This window comes from Mastigoproctus giganteus, chromosome 3 (assembly GCF_048544385.1).
Source record: "Mastigoproctus giganteus isolate SK-2022 chromosome 3, ASM4854438v1, whole genome shotgun sequence".
NCBI lineage: Eukaryota > Metazoa > Arthropoda > Arachnida > Uropygi > Thelyphonidae > Mastigoproctus > Mastigoproctus giganteus.
The window spans coordinates 25,224,972-25,244,418 of NC_143577.1; the positions used below are offsets into that span (position 1 = coordinate 25,224,972).

Genomic DNA, 19,447 nt, shown 5'->3' on the forward strand with positions numbered 1-19,447 from the left:
AATTTTGACATCACGCCTTCTATCTCTTTGTTGATGTCATTTATGAAAATGAGAACTGATCCTTGAGGGGCCCACTCCTGACATTACACCAATCTGAAGAATATCTGTTAATTACAACCCTCTGCCTTCTGCCCTACAGCCACTCAGCAATAAATCTTAGAATCTTACCAGTAATACCAACCTGTTCACACTTATACAGTAACCTCTCATGAGGGACCAAGTCAAATGCTTTACTAAAATCAAAATACACTAGCCAAAATTGTTCAGCTCATGAGTAACTGTGTCAAAATAGCCTACTAAGTTTGTTAAGCATGATTTTCCCTTAACAAAGCCATGTTATCTGTGTCCAGAATGCCATATCTATCTAATATTATGGCTATTAATAATAATAATAATTTTTCCTGGATTGCACTCTTTTTTTTTTTTTTTTGTTATTTTGTTTTTTTTTTTTTTTTAGGAGCATTAGCAACTAAGGCCATATTGCTCCGTGAATATGCAGTGGTCATTCACTGACCTTTCCACATCCTCCGTATTTGGTGGTGACGGGCTCGAACCCTGGTCCGATCAAGAAGCGTGTGCTACGCACTGCTGCTCCTTCCTACCTGGCTACAGAGGCACCGTATTGCACTCTTAATCATTGCCTCTTAAGATTTTTCCCACCAATGAAGTCAGACTAACCAGTCTGTAGTTGCCAACTTCATTCTTAGAAGTGCTTTTATGTATTAGCGATACATTGGCACTTCTCCAATCCAAAGGAATCTCTGCTGTCCAAAGATGCCCTTATAATTAACCTCAACTGTTCAATACACTCCCTTGAACTCTCCCTCAAAACTACAGGGTATATGCCACCAAATCTAGGAGCCTTACTTGCCTTTATGCTCAAAAATTTTTCTAATAAACAATCATCTGTAATTAACACATCACTAATTTGATATGGTTCAGTTCACTTACACAGCCTCTTCTCAGCTCGAAAGGTCTTTCATCAGTAAAGACCAATGCAAAGTACCTATTCAATTCATCAGCAACATCAGCTGGTTTATCTAAGACTTTCCCCACACCCAGTGCACAAGGGTATGATCTAATTAGCTTTCACATACATGAAAAATTCCTTGTCTCCATTCTTTGGAGACAAGGAATTTTTCCATGGTATTTTCCATGCACTATAGGGCAGAATAGTAGCTCTCTTCAAGGACCTTAATATTCTCAAAGATGAATGGGGTTTTCTAAGTTGTCAAGATTTTGTGCATTGTGTGTCTTGTTTTTGGTGAAAGGTCTTTATGGTGCTACTTTTTTTTTTTTTTTTTTCTCTTAAGTATTTTGGAGAACCATAATTCAAGGCTATGTAAATGTCTGAATCACACACAAACCCTGTTAATTCTGTTACTGTAGTTGGTTTTTTGAGTAATTATCCGCTCCTCCCCTATTAGTTTTACTGACCTGAAGTGACTGGTCTTGTTTTAAAGATATTCGAACTTTTTTTTCTGATCTTGGTTTAGGTATGTTTATGATCCTAGAGTCATATTCCTCTAACCATAGTGCTAAGAGTGGCGATAGAGATCAGCTATCCAAAAACACAGTATACCCCACTGTACAACAAGGCTGCTCCAAGGAGATCACCAGCAACAGAATACCCAACATTTCTTTGGCCAACAGCTAAACAATAGCCTCCACAACCACATCATATGATTAGGACCCTAAAAGATGAAAATGTGATTATTTGAACTGCAGCCTGTGTTGTTGTGTATTTTACCTTTGTTTCTGAGTATGTCTTAACAATATATTAATTAGTTAACATATGTCCATTGTTGAGAATCCTACACTGAAAATAAAGCATATTATTATTATCATTAGCCATATGGTGCAAGGAAGCCTGAGGCTTTTGCTGCACCAGCCAAAAGAAAAAAAAATTCTGAGTTACCTAGAGAGAGAACAAGAGTCAGAAGTAGAAGGGAATCATCACCAAGAAAGAGAAGAATGATGATATCCAGCTCATGACCCTGGGTGTGCCAAGCCCATACTCACCAGATGTGAGCCACTGGGGTTATATGGAGATAAATCCAGTGTAATGGAGTGAAGGGTTTCATTTATTAAACTGTTCATGCAATTAAATTAAAACTGTTCGTGCAAAAATTAAGAATATTTCATTGAATAAAAATAAATATATAAAAATAAAACTGTGAAGCATTTATAAGCTTCATTTATAAGAAAAACATGTATTTCATGTTTTTAACAAGAAATTGAATTTTTTTCAGTAACAAACAAGTCAAGTTTACATAAAAATGCATTTAAAAAAATTAAATTAATTGCAGTAGGAAAAAACAAATCACTGAATTTAATTAAAATTTTAATAGCTCAATTAAAGCTATTCAAAAATAATACCTTTATTAAAAAATTTTACCAGATGAAATTTTCCCAACATGCTACTAAATAACAGAAACAGATCACAGATTTACAGCATACTGGCAAGGAGGTTGCCAATTATTGCTGAAAACAATATTTCAAACAAATTCAGTTCAGCATTTTTGCATAAATATTTTAAATAATTTACGAGGACTGTTCCAATTTGAATTTATGTCCTGAGGGGACATAAATTCAAATTGCAAATTTGCCTTTAGCCAGCGGGTGGTTAATTGCTAGAACAAACTTCCATCTAACGTAGAAGTTGACAACTTAAATTCAAGGCAGAACTAGACAAACGTTTGGAGCGAATGGATGGGTGAAATGGGAAGGTTTTTTTTGGCTGATACCGTAAAAGCTTGCTTTCTTGCATCAGATGCCTCTACTAAAGCTAATGATAACTGGAACATCCTCTCTTAATATAACTGAATAGATCCCATCCACCCCAGATGCTGTTCTTATGTTTAACTTCAACAGTTTCTCTTCCACATTCCTCTCAGTTATCACAAAATCATTTAGCTCTCTTTTAGAGTTTGATAATCATCTGGCCCCACTTCCCTAAAGAATTCCTCATGTGTGAATATAGATGCAAAATATTTATTCAATTTGTCAGCAACCTGAGCAGGATCAGTATGGTACCCATGCTGCTCTATCTGCATTTGAAATCATAAGATTTAACTCAATATGCATCTGACTTTTTATTGCTTAACTTGCAATCCCATATGACAACCCACAAGTTGTTTAAGCTTTGGTAAAGATTTCCCATCACTTTAAAAAGCTTCTGCAACTTTGTGTAGTTTACCTTCTGTTAAAACTCGACATGCTTATGTTTACAGTCATTCCTACTTTCATATATTCAGTTATTCATTGAACCACAATGAACAGTGAAAAGAAATTGGAAAGAGTGACAAAAATTGATGTTTGCCACAGAAAAAATAATTTCTGCAGTGTCAAGTGACACTGCAGAAATTATTTGAATGAAGAAAAAGTTTTAAAAATACACACAAGTTTTTCTTGTGAAATAACCCATGTTACACACCACACTAATAATGCCATTTTGCACCTCAGTAATGGGATGTGCAGTTTTCTTGACATTGTATGGGCTTGATCTTGTCATGTATATGCCACACCACATCCCAACTGTGATATATGCATAACATTTCATTTTATTGAAAGTTTTACAACAATGAATTGTTCGTTTATATTAGATTATATTTAATTTCATTATTTGTAAAATAATAAGAGGAGTTTACCTCAATATAGTATGCAGAACACATCTGTATGATACTCTCCAAAAATTAAAACGAAAAAATCGAAAACTTACATGAAAGTAAAAAATAAATAATTAAAAACCGATTTAACAGTCATGATCACAGGAATGAAAATTACTGAAACAGGTTGAATCTGAAACTTATAACAAATAATAGTGATTATTTGTCTTCGCACATGCGCGTAAAGGTCCACGCATCGGAGATAAAATATGGCCGCAGAACATTAACAGAATTCTCGTGTGATTTAATTTCTACGGTTTCTGCAATTAATAGTCGCGTATGATTACGCTGAATATTAAGTATTTTGGCTTGTTAAATAAAAAAGTATGTTTTTCATTAATGGCATGAAAGGCTAATTCTGATGCTGCTGAATGAGAAGCACGAACTGAGGCTTCACGTTGATTTACACGAATATTCAGAGAAAATCGCGTTGAACCCTGGTAAGACGAGTTGCAATCACCGCAAGAAATGTTGTATACCAGATCATTAATTTGTGTTGCGAACGCAGAAAGAACCGAGCGATTGTTCAGTACAGTGTGTAATTTCCATATTGGCCTGGCCACAATTTTAAATTCGGTATCTTTAAAGAATCTATTAAGCTGTTTGTGTCACTGTTCAACATATGGGACAGAAATAAAGTATTTTTTGATATTACTATTGGTGGGTGTAGTATTTTTTATCCTATCCTTAGCCTGTACCCTAATTCGGTTTATTGTGGCAAGGGGATAACCCCTGTTTAAGAACCTGCTAGTTAATATTTTTATTTCTGAGCCCAAAGCAGATTCCGTCATTGAATATTTATAGGCATTTAGAAATTGATGAAAGATAATTGATCTTTTGTAGGTGAATGGGTGATAGCTATTATAATATAGAAGCATACCGGTGTTTGTAGGTTTTTGATAGATGCTAAATTGGATTTTATTTGAGTCCCGATTCTTTTTAAAAATTAAAAAGAATCTAACGAAAATATTCAAAACGATTTTCCTTCCTGGAGCTGACAACGCTTTTCGATTGTATGCCGTGATCACAGGAATGAAAATTACCGAATAGGGTTGAACCCGAAACTTAAAGTGATTATTTGTCTTCATGCATGCGTGTAAAGGTCCACGCATCGGAGATCGGAGAATAATGTTCGGCGGCCATATTTGATCTCTGATGCGTAACCTTTACGCGCATGCACAAAGACAAATAATCACTATTTAAGTTTCAGGTTCAACCCTATTTGGTAATTTTCATTCCTGTGATCACGACATCTGGTCGAAAAGCGTTGTCAGCTTCAGGCAAGAAAATCGTTTTGAATATTTTCGTTAGATTCTTTTTAATTGTGTTTAATTGGTTTTTAATTATTTATTTTTTTCTCTAATGTTAAGTTTTTGATTTTTTTGTTTTAATTTCTGGAGAGTATCATACGGAAGTGTTCTACTTACTATATTGAGGTAAACTCCTCTTATTATTTTAATAAGATATTATTTTAATATCAACGTAGAACATATTGAGTATTATAGCTCTGATTCATACTATCTAATTCATTTTTTAAATTCTTATTGACTATTTCATTCATTTCCTGTCTCTCCATGTGTAACCTATTGATACACACAATTATGGGGGATTTTTTGAATGGCTTGGTGCAAAATTACATTAAATCAACACTAAGATACTCAGCCCAAAGTTACCATATTTCTTTTCTAAAATATTGCCTTCAAAACAACATCGTTCCGAAGTTTTACAGGGTTAATTTAAATAAAAAAATTTCAGGCATAAAACAACTAACACTGGCCACATCGTGTAATATTGTTAAGCTTGCCTTAAAATCTCGATATTCGAATAAACAAAAATACCTTTCCCAGGTTAGGAAGCTTTGTGATAAATTAAAAAATTATCTACATCCGAACGATTGGTCTGTATTGAAGACCTCCATAGATTTGTAACGGGAAGCACAGGCCTCAGAAATAAAAAACAGACACGTTAATAAATCGCAAACATTATCAGATAAGTCAAGACACGTTCATGCGAATTCTAACACATTGTCACGGGCTTGCGGCCAAGTACATATAAGTTGGGTGACAACCCCCAACAGACACACCATGCACTACCACAGAATACGTCAGCTAGTTCACGAACACCCCCTCACCCAGTATTCAACGAACCGACATATCAACAGATTACAAATCTTTCCTCGTGTACACTATCGCAGGACCAGATTTCACTTTTATCCAAAGGACTAAATTATAATTTACCACCTCGAAAACTACCTAAAAAACAATGCGTAACTGATATTGAATTTGGACTTCGTAATGTTCCACAAAAAGATTTATTTATTCAACAAGTTAACCAAGTAGTGAATAACATAAAAAAAATGCAACTTCCTAAATTGAATACATGACAGTTCAGCTTTACGAGAACTTCGGGGAAATAAGGACATTATTATACAGAGGGCAGATAAAGGAGATACAGTGGTAATACTAGATAAACCTGATTATATTAATAAGTTAGATTCAGTTGTTTCAGATACCTTCACTTATATTGAAGTAGATCCGGCACTGTTTACCAATTTGGTCAATCAATACAATAAAAGCTGACCTGGCTAGCCAGGTGGGTAAAGTACCTGCCTGGCAACCCAAAGGTCGCGGGTTCGAATCCTGCCTCAGGCTTGGATCAAAGTACTGCAAAAACCTTGGGAGGTGCATTATGGCCACAGAAGCCGATGAGCCAATAACTACCAAAAAAAAAACAAAAAAACAATAAAACGTTAACCATGTATCGAAAAAACGACTACATTACTATGGCCCAGTTAAAGGAATTGAAGGCCAGAACATACAATATTCCTGCACTTTTCGGTCAGGTACAATTACACAAGACCGGATTTCCTATTCGACCTATTGTTTCTTACAAGAACTTGGCATTTTCATCCTTAGCCACACATGTATATAGCATTATAAAACCCTTTAGACAGGTAATACAATTTGGGATTAAGAACTACGATACATTATTTAATAATCTTAAAGACTGTAGACTTGGAGACAACGACAATTTATTCTCACTAGATGTTGCCTTGTTATATACGAATGTAAACGTTGAATACACATTAGATATTATTTGTGATATGTTAAATAAAAACTCTATACTAATTAATTATATGAAGCTACCTATTAAGGAAATTTTCACTTAATTAAACTGTTAGTTGAAGCCAACCATATCACCTTTCGAGACAAGGTGTACAAACAAATTTTTGGATTGCCAATGAGTTTGAGCCTGAGCGGCTTAATGTCAGAGATCTATCTCTCAACGATTGAGCATATACATTTGACACCTTTTCGACCCCATATCACATACTATGGAAGGTATTTAGACGATGTTCTAGTTATTACTGATAGTAGTACTATCCAAGAATTTTACATTTGTTTAATAATATTCATTCTAGACTCAAATTTACATTGGAAAGGGAGGCTACGGATACAAAGTCATTAAACTTTCTAAATTTCACGCTTACTCGGGACTCGAATAAAATGCAATTTAGCATCTATCGAAAACCTACAAACACCGGTATGCTTCTACATTATAATAGCTATCATCCGTTTACCTACAAAAGATCAATTATCTTTAATCAATTTCTAAATGCCAATAAATATTCAATGACGGAATCTGCTTTGGGCTCAGAAATACAAATATTAACTAGCAGGTTCTTAAACAGGAGTTATCCCCTTGCCACAATAAACCAAATTAGGGTACAGGCTAAGGATAGGATACAAAATACTACACCAACCAACAATAGTAATATCAAAAAATACTTTATTTCTGTCCCATATGTTGAACAGTGGCACAAACAACTTAATAGATTCTTTAAAGATATCGAATTTAAAACTGTGGCCAGGCCAATACAGAAATTATACACTATACTGACAATCGCTTGGTTCTTTTCGCGTCCGCAACACAAATTAACGATCTGGTATACAACATTTCTAACAGTGATTGCGATTCATCTTACCAAGGTCCGATGCGATTTTCTCTGAATATTCGTGTAAATCAACATGAAGTCTCAGTTCGCTCGTTCAGCAGTGTCAGAATTAGCTTTTCATGCCATTAACGAAAAACAATTTTTTTATTTAACAAGGCCAAAATACTTAATGTTCAACATAATTATACGCGACTATTAATTGCAGAAACCGTAGAAATTAAATTACACAAGAATTCTGTTAATGTTCGGCGGCCATATTTGATCTCCGATGCATGGACCTTTACAAGCATGCGCGAAGACAAATAATCACTATTTAAGTTTCAGGTTCAATCTGTTTTGGTAATTTTCATCCTGTGATCACGACATACGGTCGAAAAGCGTTGTCAGCTTCAGGAAGGAAAATCGTTTTGAATATTTTCGTTAGATTCTTTTTAATTTTTAATTGTGTTAAATTGATTTTTGTGTTAAATTGATTTAATTATGTTAAATTGATTTGAATTGTGTTAAATCGTTTTTTAATTATTTATTTTTTACCCTGATGTAAGTTTTCGATTTTTTTGTTTTAATTTCTGGAGAGTATCATACGGAAGTGTTCTACGTACTATATTGAAGTAAACTCCTCTTATTATTTTACAAATAATGAAATTAAATATAATCTAATATAAACGAACAATTCATTGTTGTGGAAACTCTCAATAAAATGAAATGTTACGCATATATCACAGTTGGGATGTGGTGTGGCATATACATCACAAGATCAAGCCCGTACAATGCCAAAAAAAATGCACATCCCAGTACTGAGGTGCAAAATGGCATTATTAGTGTGGTGTGTAACATGGGTTATTTCACAAGAAAAACTTGTGTGTATTTTTAAAACTTTTTCTTCATTCAAATAATTTCTGCAGTGTCACTTGACACTGCAGAAATTATTTTTTCTGTGGCAAACATCAATTTTTGTCACTCTTTCCAATTTCTTTTCACTGTTCATTGTGGTTCAATGAATAACTGAATATATGAAAGTAGGAATGACTGTAAACATAAGCATGTCGAGTTTTAATAAAAGGTAAACTACACAAAGTTGCAGAAGCTTTTTAAAGTGATGGGAAATCTTTACCAAAGCTTAAACAATTTGTGGGTTGTCATATGGGATTGCAAGTTAAGTAATAAAAAGTCAGATGCATATTGAGTTAAATATTTTTATGATTTCACACATTTATGATTTTTTATGATTTTTATGATATTCTCCTCCTTGTACCACAACTAAGGCACAAGGAGGAGAATAGACTGATTAAGAACAAAATTAAAGAAGCGAAAGAGAGCTGGATAAGAGAAAAATGCAGAGAAATAAAAGAACTGCAAGAAAAGCATGGTGATGATTTCAGTCTTCACAAAAAGATTAAGGAGATTTCAGGAATCAGTAGGACACATCCAACTTTAATCCAAAATGACAAAGGTGAGATTATTATGGAAAAATCAGAAAAAATGGACATGTGGACTAAATACATGAAAGACCTCTTCGCTGACAGAGAGAATGTGAGTTAGATGACAACAACAATGCAGTCAGTGGCATAGCTACCATATAGGCAGGCAAGGCAATTTCCTCCGGGCCTGGGCCCTTTAGGGGCCCGGTGTCTTTGGCTGTCTCCTGTTTTTGCAATTTTCATTATGTAGGGGCCCGAACAGGTTCTTTGCCTTCGGGCCCGAAAAAGGGTAGCTATGCTACTGAATGCAGTGGTAGGACCCTTCCTCCTAATATCTGAGGTGGAGAGGGTAATTAAATCTGAAAAGGGAAAGGCTAAAGGACCTGATGAAATCCCAGTAGAAGTAGTCAAGTTGCTTGAATACAAAAACACTGATATTGTTGTTGAATTATTTAACAGAATTTATGAGCTTGGCAACATCCCTCAGGAGTACCTGACATCAATGTTTGTCACTCTTTCCAAAAAAAAAAAAAAAACTACGCATCAACACTTGTGGTGACTTCTGACTAATTAGCTTGATCAGCCATATCCTAAAAATAATTCAAAATTGAATATTTGGGAATTGTGAGGAGTCGGTGGATGACGTGCAGTTTGGATTTAGAGAAGGACTGGGTACAAGGGAAGCACTATTTTGTGCTAAGGTCATGATGCAAAGTGCAAAGAACAACAGATTGATGTCCATCTTTGTTTTATTGACTTTGAGAAGGCCTCTGATCGAGTCCAACACAACACACCAAGTTTATTGAGGAGACAAAAAGAACATCCAAATAATCAGAAATCTCTACTGGAACCAAAAGGCATCAGTTGTAGTTGATGGTAGAAAGATGGAAAACATCAACTTGGAACACAGAGTGAGAAAAGGATGTGTACTCTCCCCACCTCCTGTTTAAGGTTTGTTCAGACAATTTTCAAGAAAGTGTTAGAGAGAAGAAATGAGGGGATATCTGTCAATGGTAGAGTGATTTGACAACCTTCACTATACAGATGACACTGTACTTTGTACAACTAATATGCAGTACACAGATACTCCTCAGTTGTGTGAATGAGGAAAATGAAAGAATGGGCCTCAGGAACATCAACAAGACTAAGTTCATGGTATTTAATAGATGATACCAACACCATCTCTCATGTTATATGGAAGGCTGATAGAGTCAACAAGTTCAAATATCTAGGATGCTGGATCAATGATATAAATGAACCAGATGTTGAAAGAAAAGCAAAGATTGAAATGGCAAGGCAGTATTTCCATAAACTGAGATCTGCATTGTACAATGGGAACCTGGATCTGCACATTAAAATACACTTAATGACATGTTGCATTTGGCAAGTTTTATTGTATGGTACTGAAACACGGACACTGAAAACTAACGCCTCCAAGAAACTAGAAGCATTTGAAATATGGATGTACAGAATGTTAAAGATGCCATGGACAGCAAAGGTGAAAAATGAGAGTGTCCACATAGAACTGGAAAAACCTGTGAATTGCTGAAGAACATAAAGAAAAGAAAAATGGTGCATCTTGGACACCTGATGGGTTACAACAAATACACAATCCCGTGGCTAATTATTGAGGAGAATGGAGGAAGAAAATATCCTGGGAGAAGATGCATATCATGGCTAAATAAGACTTAACACCGAACAGCTGTTCAGTACTACCAGAGATTGAGAGACATTTGCTGTGATGATTGCCGACCTCCGTTAGGAGATGGCACATAGAGAAGAAGTAGGCATGTTGCAAGATTTAATCCATTTTATTAGGACATATTTTTTAGGTTAAAATTACTGAATACTCACCGAGTAGAAATAACTTCATCATGGGTTCTCCGAATTAGTAAAACTGGTCCAGGATATCTACATTATTACATAAATAATTCATAATAATACATCACAATTCCTAATCATCACTTCAAATAAATATATATCAGAGATAATAAAGCAGCATTATGGTAATATAAATTAATATGCTACAAATAAAATCTGGCCTTAGCATTGCTTTCTTTATTTTTTTTTTATGTAATTAGTTTCAGTAAAATCTGTTTTGTGCATAACTCCACTCACCTTGTTATTTACCTGGAGTGACATGTGTCATCTTATCAAAAGTCGTGGGATACTTCTTTGTTTGCAGGAAATTGTGAAATATACAAATATTTTGGCCAATAAAAGTGATTAGCAATTATCCTGGGATTCATTTCACACAAGTATGCTTAACTGATGAGCACATAGAAAGAGCTAACAGAGTTTCAGAGTGAAATGATAGTTGGATGCCATGGGAAAAAAAAGATGTTTTATTTTATGTGAAAACATCCTTGGCTTGGATGAGGTTAAAGGAGTTTAGTAGGAAAAGAATCTGTTTAACATTTTAAAGCATTTATTTTTCTTCGACAGTTTCATGAATTGAGGTTGCAATACATGTTCAATAGGTAATTCACTTACAATGGGTTTGTGATAGCTAAAATATGATACGTACACTTAATATGACACAAATCAATGTTAGTGACTGAGTTGGCATCATTTAGGAAGTAATGTCATTTCCATATCTTAGTATGAACTTACTTTACTGAATCAACTACTTACTCTACCGAATCAACATTGGTGACTGAGTTAGCATCGTTAGCACCATTTAGGAAGTGACATTATTTGCATCATTTAAAATCTAACAGCCACCTAATAGGAAGAGAAGTCAATTGCATCGTTTCCGTAAAAAATTCCGGAACTTATTGTTACCAATCCAATTGGTTTTACTCTAGTGCTGCCACAGATGTTTTCACGTCAAGTCTACTGCTCAGGAATTATACATTCTAAAGTTAACAATTGGCAATGTGCTGAAGAAACGTTAGTACAGAGGTGGCAACGAGACCAACAAATGACCAGGGGTATGCATAAAATACTGACTGAGAGGAAATGACATACAGGAGATGGCATATGCACCTTGAAACAGCTGGTTGCCATCAGACTCTAAAGCAGTGATCCTCAAACTTTTTTCTTCATTGGATGCTCAACATATTCTGGGAAAGAAGGCACAATCAAAACACATGAAATTTAATATATTTTTATAATTAGATAAGTTATAGAATTATAACTTATCTAATTATAGATCATCGTCATGCCACACAATATTCTAGTATATTTTTATAAATAAAATTCTGGGAAAAGCAGAAACATTTTTTTTTTTATTTCTGTGATAATTAGTTAATAATGAAGATTACACATATAAATCACCTGTGCATGTATCCTGCATTCCCAAATCAGAGGTGCAATATTACTTAACAGGCACCTTGAAATACATGAACAGACATCAGGTTGAGAACCACTATTCTAAAAGAATCTGAGTTTAGAGCTTCAAGCAGCCACAGGCAAACCTGTAAGTGTTTCTACCACATATAGAGTTTCACACCATGAATTTTTGTAGAATAGCTATAGCCAACAAGTCTTTGATAAGAAAAACATACACACCACCACCTGGCATGGTACAAGGAGCACCTAACGTGAACAACAGATCAATTGATATACCTGTGGAGTAACAAGTCATGCCACATGATATTCTAGTATTATGGCCATTCTTGGGTTTGGAGGATGCCTGGAGAATGTTTATTACTTGGATACACTGCCCTAAATGTGATAATGGAGGAGGAAGTGTCGTCATGATCTGGCAGGAACTTCTAATGGTATGGACCAAGTTCACTGGTTGTGGTGGATGGAACGATAAATATTGTGTTCTATACTGATGTCTGGAACAATTTTGTATGCCCTACACTGTAGCAATTTTATGGAAGAAGCCTTTATGCCTCCCAACATAGCAATGCTCGATGTCACAAAGGAAGGTTTGTGAATGTATGGCTTTAAAGACTACATCAGCAATCAGCACATTGCACTGGACATCACAGAACTTCAATCTCAACCCAAATGAACATCTTTGGGATGAACTGGAATGCAGACTTATGGCAAGGCCAAGATGGCCATCTTCATTTGTACTGGAAATCAGTAGAAAGCCTTACACAATGTGCTAAAGCGGTCATTACAGCCAAAGGTGGGCTAATGTGCTATAATTTCATTGAATAAATATGTTTTGTTCATAACTATAAGTATTCCAGGACCTGCAATTATGCAGTTCTGAGTCATGGTGTTGCACGAAATTTAACATGTTACAGAAATTTTGCTAGCAGAGATAAAGAGGTAATTATCCCCTTGTATAAGGCAATGGTCAGGCCACACCTTGAGTACTGTATACAGGTCTGAAGGCCTCATATGCCTCTACTAATGCTAATGAAATGCCGTGTATGTAAATTTTTCAAAAAAAAAAAGAGAGAGGAAAAAAAAGCTCTGGGGAGGAGGTGTCAGTGGCCAGAATGTATCGAATTTGTATTGTTTAAAAGTTAATTTCACTGCTGTGAATAATGGTATCTAATATGGTTTATGTATGCATAAAAAAAATGCATGCACGCATTCTTTCTCTCTCTATATTAAATAAAAATAGTTATTTTATGCACTAGATACATTAAAAACTGATTAAACTAATAAAAAGCAGCAGCCACTATCAATTCACTGCAGGATAGAAGCCTCCTCAACAATTCATGTTGAGGGAAATGGACCATAATCTGCCATGCTGGTCCAGTGAAGGTTGGCAGCTTGACCGTATTTAGCAGTCAGGGGCTTAAACCCCGATCTACTCAAAGAGCGTGTGCTACTACACTCCCATTCCTGACCACTTGGCTACGGAGGCTGTTATTAAACTAATAAACTAACTAATAAATATTCAGAGCACTCATTTCTGCTAGTTTTACTATTAGCTTCTGCTAATCAAAGCACTTGTTGTTTTGTACAAGACTTTAGTAAATAAAGACGTTGCAGAAAATCAGCTCACAGCTTACAAGGAGCTTTGTAGGCTGATAAGCAACCAGAGTTGGCTCTCTTTCTCTCTCTCTCTCTCTCTTTTCAGCCAATATAGAACCAACAAAGGAAAAATTTATTGTGGGGATTGACACTGGTGACAGAAGAATTTAAAGCAGGGATGCCTGGGAGCTTCAATATGTGCTGCAACATTGAAGCTCCCTGCTTCAATGTTGCAGCACATATGTTCACTTGTTCCACACATAATAGATGAAGGATAACTCCAGGGAGTGTGTGTTGCCAGGGGCTACTTCCAAAAGTTTCAATGAGTAGACTGAGATGAATTGAGTGCAAGAGATAAAACTGCACAGGTTGGTACCAGAAGAAGTACAAATGCATCTAAGACTGAAGCTGCCATTTTTGCAAAACGAGTTTGCTGATATCTTTGTCAAAGCAAGAAAAACCCACCCTCTTTCAATGGTTACCTTAACCAATTGCAAGCAATGTCGCAGCTGATGAAGGCCAGTCTGCAAGGGAAAATTTATATGAAGGCATCAGGGTTCCTTGTATAACCTTCTGAAATTGAATGAATTGATGGAAAGGACATGTTGCAGTTGTCCACAACTGCAACATATCTTACCATTTCAAGCAACCAATCAAGCACCAGTCTACAGCAGTGCAGTGCTCTGTGATCTCTGAGATGAAGGGTAACCCAATTTGGTATGAATGTACCCTTTCATATATTCACTTTTGATTTAATTACCGTCTGATCTCCATTTAATGAACTTCTTTGTAGCAAATTTTTTTGAATTTCTCTTGGTAATTATGTTTAAAATAGTTGCTGTAGAATGAAGAAAATTTCCATATAATGAAAGGATTATGAGAGACTTAACTTTGTTCACATTATTCCCACCTCTTGCCTTTAAGCAGTTAGAAAGTGTGAATTGAGGATTAAAGGGATTATCATTCGACAATATTAGTGGTGCCCATAAAACCTATGCAGTTACCTATCCTACATACAGAGAAGTTGCACTAGTCAATATGCTATCCATAGCCAGTCAGAAGATTAAGGTGTATTCCCGAAACCACAACCTGTGTTGTGGTTTCTCTTTTACTCCAGCAAGCAATCATCTGTTTTCGGAGAAGTGAGTGCTCCACGCCTTCCAGTAAATTTCTCCTGCCTAAGTTTACATGGTCACAGTAGCTGAATATCCGAGTGATTCTGACAGTTTGGACAGTATTCAAAGAACTAGTGACAGTAGCGATGTCGGGGGGGGGGGGTAGAAATGAGGCAACTGAGATATTAAATAAACTTTCCGAATATGAAATGTTGGTGAATTTTGAAACTGCATCGATGCCTTCACTGTGAAGGAAATGTTCCAAAATATAATGCCGTACAGGCAATAATTAAAAAAAAAAAAAAAAAAAAGAAAGAAAGAAAAGAATTTAAAAGGTTTGTTTGAAAGGTAAGACTGTGCCAAGCATGTTATTTGTTATTGTTATTTGATTTTTAGGAGCATTAGCAACTAAGGCCATATTGCTCCAGGATATGCGGTGGTCATTCCCTGACCTTTCCGCATCCTCCGTATTTGGTGGTGACGCGGCTCGAACCCCGGTCTAATCAAGAAGCGCGTGCTATGCACTGCTGCTCCTTCCCACCTGGCTACGGAGGTGCTGCCAAGCATGTACTGTGCTTGGCACAGAGTCTTAATTTAGCTGGTATACATGCAGTCAATAATACCTTGAATGATCTTTTTTGACATTGCTCAAAGAATATTTACTTTTTTTTCTGGTTCCGCTAGTTGCTGAGAAATTTTAATGAATACTTTGAAGATTTCACTAAAAGGACATAAAGACAAGATCGTCGTCCAAAGAACGAGCTATAAAATTTTGTTCTTACATAAAACAAAAGTTCACGAAGTCTTAATTAATATTGAAGATATGTCTGCAAATGTGGAAACTACCAGTATTGCTCAGTCTGTTTGTAAAAACAGGCTATCCATTTTTATGCAGATTGGCTATATCTTAATAATATTGAATATGTAAATAAAGCATTGGAAGTTAAAAAGCTTTGCATACATACACGATGATCCAAAACATTATGACCAGCAATTATGCAAATCGAAGCAACTACAGGTGAACCATGGAACGTGCACAGGTCAGGACATGGTATAAAAAAACACCTGATACTAAGCTCCATTAATCAGTGTTGCTCTTATTCTTCAGATGAGAAAGGCAGCAGATTTAAGCAAGTTTGACAATGGCCAGACAACTGGGTCAGAGCATATCCGAAACGGCACGGCTGGTGGAATGCTTATGGTCAGCCATGGTTAGTACCTACCAAAAGTGATCTGAGGAGGGAAATGGCTCATCGATGCTCGAGGTGAGCGAAGGCTCTCCCAGATGGTACGTGACAACAGAAGGGTTACTGTGGCACAACTCTCTGGTAACTGGTATGCTGGTGACAGGAGTAATGTGTCACAACACACAGTACATTGAATCCTGCTCAAAATGGGGCTGTGTAGCCAGAGGCTGCTCCAAGTGCCCAAGCTAACCACGGTTCACTGGCGACAGTGCCTACAATGGGCATGCGAGCATCGAAACCGGACCTTGAGTGATTGGAAGAAGGTAGTCTGGTCCGACAAATCACATTTCCTGTTGCACCACATGGGCGGCCAGGTACATGTGCATCATTTACCTGGAGAAGTGATGGCGCCTGAATGCACTGTGGGACGAAAACAAGCCAGTGGCGGGAGTGTCGTGCTTTGGGCGATGTTCTGCTGGGATACCCTGCGTCCAGTCATCCATGTGGCGGACACTCTGACATCTACCACCTACCTATTTTTTTTTCTTTGTTAGATGTTGGCACATCGACTTCTGTGGCCATAATGCACCTCCCAAAGTTTTTTGCACTACTCTGATCCAAGCCCGAGGCGGGATTTGAACCCACGACCTTTGGGTTGCCAGGCAGGTACTTTAGCCACCCGACTAGCCCGGTCGGCTACCACCTACCTAAACATCATTGCTGATCGGGTACACCCTTTCATGGCAATGGTCTTCCCTTTGGCGATGCCATCTTTCAGCAGGATAATGTGCCATGCCACACCACCCGGATTGTTCAAGACTGGTTTGCAGAACATGAGGAAGACTTCCAGGTATTGCCCTGGCCTCCAAATTCCCCAGACATCAATCCCATTGAGCATTTGTGGTTTGTGTTGGAACAGCAACTCTGAACTGCAGCGTGTCAACCACAGACCTTACAGGAGTTAAAGGATCTGCTGGTTACGTGTTGGTACCAGATACCACAAGACACATTTAAAAATCCTGTAGTGTCCATGCCTCGCCGGGTACAAGCAGTTTTGGCTGCACTTGGAGCACCAACATATTAGGTAAGTGGTCATAATGTTTTGGCTCATCAGTGTAACTCTTAACAACTAATAAGTGGATTGATAAAAAAATCTCCAAGAAATACATGAAAATGAATTTCAAATTATTTTCTGATATGTTGTTACCAGAGCAGAAAAAATGGGTATACCAGCTACGTTCCAGAAAAAAAAAAAAAAAAAAAAAAAAAAAAATTGACACTACAAATTTGCCGATGATTTCACTTTATCTGTCAGACAACAATTTTGTATTGAAATTAAATACATTTTGGATGTTCATATCAATGACTTATGAGGCCTGACGCAGCCGAATGGTCAGGAGTGCGAGTGTAGTAGCACATGCTCTTTGAGTGGACCAGGGTTCAAGCACGTGGCTGCTAAATACGATTAACATTTGTATTGATTGATTTATTGTAAACTCCACTGACATGGTGTTCATGCTGGAGTATAAACAAGAACATTTAAGAACTAGATTTGAAAAACTGAATACTATTTCTTCAGATTTTGATTTTCTATTTCAAACTTCACTCACATTAATTAATATAGCTGACTTGCAGAAGGCTACTTCTGACCTTGCATTAAAATACAACAAAGATTTAAATGTGTCAGATATTTCAACAGAAATTGAAAGTTTCAAAAATCATGTTTTATCAATTCTGTGGGATATAAAATCTGCAACCCTTTTAAATTTCTCAGAATCATTCATGGGTATTTGTCTAATGGAATCGTATCCAAACATAGAAATAGCGTTACGATTTTTTCTTAACCTGCCTGTAACAGTAGCTTCTTGTGAAAGGTCCTTTGGTAAACTTAAATTGATTAAAAATCACCTTATATCAACAACTAGACAAGAATGACTAACCAACATATCAATTATATCCAGTGAAAATCATGTTGCACAAAACAAACTATGATAAAATTATTGATGTTTTGCTTCGGCAAAAGAGAGAAAAATTCAGTTAAAATAATACATCTTCATTGCATATTTTTAGTTAATGTTATAAGTATTCCATATTATATTTTGCAATATTTTGTTTCTTGATTTCATTCTAGATATATAAAAGTAAACTATCTATGATATCTGATTTTTTTCGATTTTTTTATTTCTTTGTAGTTTATATAGAAATAAAGTCTCTGTAGATAAAAATGAATATTTGTAAGTTTCTTTTTTTTTTTGATATTTTGTTTTGTTATATTCATTGTATTATTTAAATTAATTTATTAATAAATATATGCAAATCATAGATCGCTGCAATAGTAATTTTTATAAATTCATAAAGACTGACAATCTACACATAACAAGGGCGTATTCATATTATTTTTGCCACAGGCATAGGATTGCCTAGTGAGTGAGTATCTTCCATTTGTGAACAGACAGCACTGTGAGATGTCACTCAACATGCCGTGTTTCATGTAATCTATCTGAATGGTTGTCGTAGGCCACGTGGCAGGGATAAGTGTGCAAATGAGATAAACTGATTTGTGTGTGAGGGTAGGTACCACAGAGAAAGTAATCAGTTGAGTTTCTGTGCCTTATTTATTCAAGTATTTATTAAAATCTATAATTTTTTATATAATTTTTAGTTTTTTTATAATTTTTAATATAAATTTTTAAATATAATTTTTAAAGCAGTTTTTTAAATTTATTAGCCATGAAAAGACAGTCCAATTTTATTAATTTTTTTTTGGAAAAGACAAAAACAAAGAAATCTGCTTCCACGGATTCTGTCAGTGTAATGGAGAAAATTGATGTTCGTAATGAAGTTATTTCGTCAAATAATTCTGCGAATACAAAAACTGATAATGAGGATATTATAAATTTATAAATGATTAATGTGTTAGTTATGAAGAGGAACAGCAACTACCTGATTGCTGGAATGAGAAACAAGCATTTTTTAAACTCAGTACAAATGGTTATACATCCAAACTGGAAAATTAGGTTGTTCTGTTTGTGCTAAATATAAAAACTTAGGTGTTCAACAAGAAAAACATTGTCGTGGTTCAAAAGAATGGATGGAAATTAAGTTAGAGCTGAATGGAAAGAATAAAAATAGTAGACAGGCATCTTTAAGCAAAAAACTATCCATTCACGATGAGTTAGCAGCACATAAAAAATTCTTAAACCAAACAAAG

General features: G+C 35.8%; 1 protein-coding gene across 1 annotated transcript in view; it reads right to left on the reverse strand.

The window, feature by feature from the left end:
* LOC150087813 (phosphatidylserine lipase ABHD16A) overlaps positions 1-19,447 on the reverse strand; it is a 227,562-nt gene that overhangs the window by 51,639 nt on the left and 156,476 nt on the right. The window contains exon 15 of the mRNA XM_090370439.1: positions 10,899-10,955. Within this exon, the coding sequence (XP_090226565.1) occupies positions 10,899-10,955 (57 nt within the window). The remainder of the gene's footprint in view (positions 1-10,898; positions 10,956-19,447) is intronic.